At 37.9% G+C, this 6,939-nt stretch overlaps 1 protein-coding gene across 1 annotated transcript in view; it reads right to left on the bottom strand.

Moving 5' to 3' along the window:
• Nucleotides 1-6,674, bottom strand: part of LOC308073505 (CD209 antigen-like protein C) — a 10,721-nt gene extending 4,047 nt beyond the window's left edge. Inside the window, exon 1 of the mRNA XM_080412433.1 lies at nt 6,371-6,674. Coding sequence (XP_080268559.1) covers nt 6,371-6,524 — 154 coding nt within the window. The 5' untranslated portion in view covers nt 6,525-6,674. The remainder of the gene's footprint in view (nt 1-6,370) is intronic.
• Between the last annotated feature and the right edge of the window lie 265 nt (nt 6,675-6,939).

The following is a 6,939-nucleotide window of genomic DNA, read 5'->3' as shown; positions in this document are numbered from 1 at the left end:
TAACCTAACTCCTTAAACTCGTTTAGTTATGTAGGTAATAAATAGCCGACATTTTGCAATCGTGTCATTGTTATCCAAGTTATTGCTTATTGCTAGTAATCAGTGGTGGAAAAAGTACTCAAACTTTTTACTTAAGTAAAAGTATCAATACCGCAATACAGAAATACTCTGTTACAAGTAAATGTCCGGAATTCAAAATATACTTGAGTAAAAGTATCGGCATCAAAATGTACTTAAAGTACCAAAAGTAAAAGCACTCATTATGCAGAATGTCCCATTTCAAGTTTTCAAATGTTAACAAATCCTTTGAAAATAGCTAATCTACAAGCTCATTGTGAGCTTGTAGATCTGCTATTTTTAAATGGCTGAAATGTATATAGGGCTGAAGTGGTTAGTGTATGCTCTGTAATAATAATCCAAATCTACAAAGTAACTTGTAGTTTTAGTTAAAGTTTTCAAATAATTGTAGTGGAGTAAAAGTATAATATTTGCCTCTGAGATGTAGTGGAGTAGAAGTAAAAGTACAGAAAATTGTACTTAAGTAGTACAATAATTTTGGGAAGACCGCATGGCTAATTTGCATACGCGTAATATATTCACGAGGATATGCAAATGAGCCATGCGGCCTTACTCTGCATGCTAGCCATTTATTTGCTTAGCCTGGTAAACCCCCCAGCTTATCAAGTAAAATTTAATGGTTTACAGTGTCGAACGCTTTTTGGAGGTCCAGCATGACCATGCCGCAGTATTTGCCCGCGTCTACCTCACGTTTGATGTAGTCGGTCAAATACAGTAGGCATGTGTCTGGGAGGTTCTGAAGCCCGATTGGAATTCAAAAAACAGTTTATGCAACAACAGTTTATGCCATTAAATGAGGGTCTGTAGCCCTAATGCATGTCAAACTGGGGGTCCTTGAAATTAAAATGGTTGAGAATCACTGCTAGAGCAGTAAAACATCTTCTCTTATGGGGGTACCTGGCATATCTTTTGAAATGGGGGTCCGCGGGCTAATAAGTGTCAATTTGGGGGTCCTTTACATGAAAAAGTTTGAGAACCACTGCTCTATATCTCCTCTCCTCTCTCCTCCCCCCTAGCACTTTGGCTAATTAATATTGACTGGTGTAAGATATGTTGAAAAGGTCAAGAAATGTTCAAAAAGTTTACTTTATTGTTTCAGTTTTTGAGAGGCTGCAGCCAGTGTGTGCAGTTCAGATTGATGTTGTTCCTGTAAGGATAATTATTGTTTTTTGCAGCAGCAATATAAGGATAAAGACTGTTGACTGTTTTCTATTGTTCCATTACATTGGATTCAGTTCTAAAAGGCTAAAAACTGTACACGTCTTTTCTTTTGCGGGGGCGGGGAAAGTAATATAAAGTAATATGTAATATATTACTCTTGATTACAAGTAATAAGTAATATAATATTACTACTTTTCAAAGGAGTAATAAGTAATAAGTAACATATTACTCTCTCTCCTAAGTAATATAGCCCAACACTGTTTAGGATGTCTCCATTCATCCAGGGTTGTGTACGGGCTCTGACTCTTTTGATCATTCTGTTACTGGCCAACGTAAAGTCAAGGGTGTTATTACGTTGTACCTCAACCAATGTCATTGTCACAAAATCTTGAGTAGAGATGGGATTTATGGCTCTTTTAAGGGAGGGATATGTTATATATTATATATCGTCAGTGTCCAGCCGGGACCAGCTAACTCAATTTTCAGTTTTTTTTTTTTTTTCATAAATCAACGCTATTGAACCCCCTCTACATCTGTGTAATTTTTTTTTTAATAATAACATATGAAAAGTATTAAAAAGCGCCTCTGACGAAAACTCCTAACTCCATTGGACCCTCAAACTGTCCGTCAAAAACAAACAACTCCCCCCTCCTCTCAGGCTCTCGAGAAGCTCTGCTCTGTATGAGGCAGACAGGGAGAAGATTTTTCAATGCTTTTGGGAGAACATAAACTGGGAAGAGAAGAGAATGTATGTGCAAGGTTTGATAGATGTCACCCCAGTAAAGAGGAGAAGGGTGTCTTCACAAAGGTCATCTGCTCGTGTTTTCTTTTTAAATGTTAATGGACAGAGAATGAGTGTGTGCAGGAGTTTGTTTCAAACATCTCCAAGAGCTCAAGGAGATCATGCCAAAAGACTTTCACAGCTTTTATGACAATCTAAAGCACTAAGAAACACCCACCACACACACGCAACACACAACAGTGTGATAATAAAATGTTGATAGGTATATGATAGGTAAATTCAACTGTGGTTGTTATTGTTAGTGCAGTAGGCTACAGATTTGACAGATTCTATTTTTCATTTCATTTTTCTGTATTTTGTATTTATATGCCATTTATTTATTGTTGGTGTGCCATGATCGCTTTTGTTAAATACATGATTGAGTATTGAGGCAGAATTGTTTGTTGCACTCAACTGTAGAAGAACAACAGTGGTAACAGTTAGATCCATGGTTGTTTACAATGCATGTTAAAATAAAAGTTGTTTAAGTACAGAATTCAGCTTGATCTATAGTATATGAGGATGGCGCTCACCATAAATAGCTGATCTCCAAGCTCACAATGCGTTGTGATGTGTTGTGAGCTTTGAGATCCATTGCCAGCTGTTCTTATCAATGATGGACAAAACCTCCTGCACTGGATTTGGGTAAAGTGGTGATAATATAATGACACATGCAAGTATCTGATAATATATAAAGTCACAATACCAAGTTTGATGAGGCAGTATTGCTTTGTTTTAAAAATATAAGGTTTTCTTCATTTTCTGAAAAATTGATATTTTGTTTTTCATTTCCTGAACAATTACCATTTTGGATTTAGCTGGTTCCGGCCGAACAGCAGAGATATATGTTATATATTATGCAGATGTTATATCATATATACATTTATTATATCGTCGCTGTCCAGCAGGAACCAAAACTAACAGTTACTTTCAGTTACTTTTGGATTACTTTTAAGCAAAACTATTTAATAAATAAAACAAGTTTTACCATTGATACCATTGAAAAGAATGTTGAGCCCCTGAAATTAAGATATCCAATATTCGCTCTCTTATCTCCCTGTCTGCAGTGTTGCCTGTCTGATTATTATAAGCCACATTGGGCTTGTTTTTCTGAAGTTGCTTTTGTAAATAATGGTAGAAAGGTTATAGCCAACATATATAAATATGCACATTGTTTATGACACATATATAGGTTTGAAGTGCTCATGTGGGCTATTATAGTCGCTCATTTTGGGCTTGTTTTCATAGACCTGGTTGCTTATTTCTCGCAAATTCTGGCAACAACTCTGCAGCCGCACTGAGGGGATTTTACATGGAGCACACACCCGATGTTTGGCTTCTAAGCTCTGGACTTTGATTGTCTTTCAATAAAACTGCATTTGATAGACTCACCTCAAGTATCACCTACATGTTACTGATTAGAGATAATTTTATATTTTTGTAATCAGTTCATTATTTCCTGCGTAATCGATGAATAAAACTGACATGTGTAAATTGGAGCATTGCATTGTGCAACGCACAAATTGTCTTCTTTAAATAGACTATCATCTTATATAAACACAATTGACACAAGGAATTGACACCCTCCCAGGCCTGGAATTTCAGCATTTCAGGGGCAAGGCCACTTTTGGTGTTGTCAATTTTTGGAGGGCACAAAGGCCAAATGCCAGGGCAAGAAGGCCATCAAATAAAATGATGATTTTTAAGTCCACGGAAATAATGAATTTAACTTGAAGGTTAAGGATGATTTAATTTTAATATAGTACAAGAATAGTATAACTATCCGTTAAATACAACCCATTTATTTAATAACATTATGTATTGGGAAATTACCAATATTTGTACAAAGTCATAGCCTTTTGGTCTCAATATTTGTCACATTCAGCCATGGTCTTCACTGACTGAAGTAGGGTTCATATTAATCACATTAGAATCACAGATTAGAGATGTTATTTTCATTCAAATGAAATGTGATTGAACTTGCACTATTAATGACTTTAGTTGATTTTTCACAATTTAAAATATAGCATTTCTTAATTATTGATAATTATAGCTTGTAGACTGGCTTTTTTCACCATTTTAAATTGTTTTAAAATAATTTAAAAAAAGGAACAGTTTTTCCAACCTACAGCGACAATATTTAGCCTATATATGGTTCTGTATCAGTGTATGAGTCCGTTTTAGCAGATTTCATTCTAATTGGCTACTCTGCCTATGAATTTCATGGGCACCCTGGCCTGGCAGAGATCTGCCCTGTTGTGCGCAGCAGCACAACAGGTGAACGCAATTAACTTAAACAGGAGCTGCGCACCAAAAACATCTCAAACAATATCAAACTGTCACATTATATCTGCTGAAATAAACTTCCCATTTGGATCATTGTTGACACAGGAAGAGAACATGGATATATATATAAATATATATATATAGGCTATATTACGGCGCCTAACGTGTGACGCCTACTAGAGATGCGCGGATCGCGGTTTTAGCCGCGGTTGCCGCAGTTAACCGCAGTTTGGGTGGATTCGGGTCAATCAAATATAATTATTAATTAATATCGGAGAAACCGCGGGTGAAATATTGCGGTAAATAAATTAATGACATGTAATATATCTATCCATAAAATAGCTAAATCTCTGCGTGCTTGTGTCTGTGTGAGTGTGTAGAGCAATTTATATAAAAATAAATCAAAAGTCAGAAAATGAAAATTTAAAAACTGAAAAATGTAAGGTAAAAATGAGCATTTAATGAAATGTCTGAAAAAAATTGACTAAAAAACTAATATATAGAAACAATTACTCGAATGGTTTCAAGTGCTTGTTTCACCCAATTTTGAAGGTCTGACGCAAAAACTGAAAATTACACATTTGTTTGCAGGGGGGGTAGGCGAAGTTTCGGAGCATTTCGGGCACTTTTCAAAACCGGAAGTGATAAATCCACTTCCTGTTGTGACGCATGTGTTCGCAGACCCCCATTTAGGGGGGGTAGGCGAAGTTTCGGAGCATTTTGGGCAATGTTCAAACTGGAAGTGAAGAGGTCCAAGTCCGGGTTGGACCATTGAGCTGCATACCCCTCAGAGAGTGTTTTGGTGTAGCGCACAATTCCCGGCCTGGCCGCACGTTTTGATGTATATATTGTTGCAGTAGTGTAAACCGTGCGGCAGTTATGGCTGACCGAACTTTTGGTGCGTGAAATAAACTTGGATTAATAAATATGGCGGAATGCAACAAGTGTGCCACTGCTATTGCATAGCAGGCACACTTAACAAGAACCGCTTGTCTGCAAAATAAATGGGGGTGACGTGTTTTGGGGCGAGTCTTCCGTGTAACGTTTCCAGACAGTGTGGCCACAGAGAGCTCAGACTGCGTGCTCCCATGGCTGCTGCACGCAACTACGTGTGTGTCTCTCTATCTCTAGTAGAAGGGGGCATTCACTTCAATTAATAGGGGGCGGAGCTAACGCGAATTCCTTTAGACCCGATCCATTGGAGTGGGGTTACATCCACTCAAAAATAACTCCATGGACAATATTCATACAAAAGTTAGTGCCACTGATTATCTATACTCGAGCAATTCAACATGTATTACTCTACAACTAACAACAGTGGGACTCAACCTTGTTGCTCTGATAATGAGGAACATTGACAATCTTTGCAAGAAGAGCCACAACAACCACTCAGCCTGCCTTATCAATCCAGTAGCTTTGAATTACTCATTATCAAGGTAAAATTAGCAGTTGCAGACAGTTAAGTATTTTAAGCATTGCCTTGCCTAGAAGTGTCTGTCAGTCAGAAATGTTTTGATTGATCAAAATTCTATTTGCAAATTGTGAAATTACACTCGACTGACAGAGAGAGAGAGGAGGAAATTAATAGTATAATACTTTGTTTTTTTAACACATACCTATCAGTCTCAAATTAAGACAGACCACTTGTCTGTGCGTCTCTGTGTGCGTCTGTGTGCTCTCCTTGTTAAGTGGACATGTGCATGCGCCCGGCCAGGTTAGATTTTGATTGGGCATATACTTCGTTGCGTGCGGTATTGCGTACCAAAAATAGCCAATCTACAAGCTCACAACGTGTGAGCACATTTATTGTACTGCAAGTTCAAGGAGCCTGGGCAAAAGTAGTTTGCCCTTGTTTTTATTGCAATGCATTTTTAAACAACTTAAGCCCTAGTAAGTCATAAAATAGCCGATTTACAAGCTCACAACATGCCACATCGTAACGTGTTGTGAGATTGTTGTTAGGCTATTTTTGCTATTGTTGTTACATGTGTAAAAGAAAATGTGGTGAAGGTTTTACACAGCATTTGTGATGCTGACAATGATTCACAACTTTGTCAAACTCACCCTGAGTCTGTCTCCCTGCTGTGTTCTGCTGTGGTCCAGGGACGATTTCACGTCTTCTGACATCATCCACTCTATCGTAGATGGTTTGTCTTTCTCCATCACTCTGTCTCACCTTCTTTTTCAAGTCTGGCATGTCATAAACTGTAGCAGCCATCTTATGAGGATGAGAGGCTTGAAAAGTGATTGTCAACAAACTATGATGTATATTTCCTTTATGTATTGATTAGCTGTATCAAAATGTTATTACTTGGTTTCTAGATACAGTAACTAATTTACTGCATCAGCAAAATTGTATCGTGGATGTCTCTGGCTGGTTGCCAGAGACAACTGTAGCAATTAGGAAGTACAAGAAATGCGATACACACACAGACACAGACACACACACAGACACACACACACACACACACACACACACACACACACACACACACACACACACACACACACACACACACACACACACACACACACACACACCCACCCTCGCTCTCTCTTTCTCTCTCTCTCCTGTCAGTGAAACAAGGAAACCCACCTACGCTTTCCTTTTTTTTTTTCTCTCTCTCTCTCTC

The sequence above is a fragment of the Gymnoscopelus braueri genome (genome assembly GCF_963280865.1).
Source record: "Gymnoscopelus braueri genome assembly, chromosome: 18".
In the NCBI taxonomy this organism is placed as follows: Eukaryota; Metazoa; Chordata; class Actinopteri; order Myctophiformes; family Myctophidae; genus Gymnoscopelus; species Gymnoscopelus braueri.
This window is presented reverse-complemented; position numbering and strand designations above follow the sequence as displayed.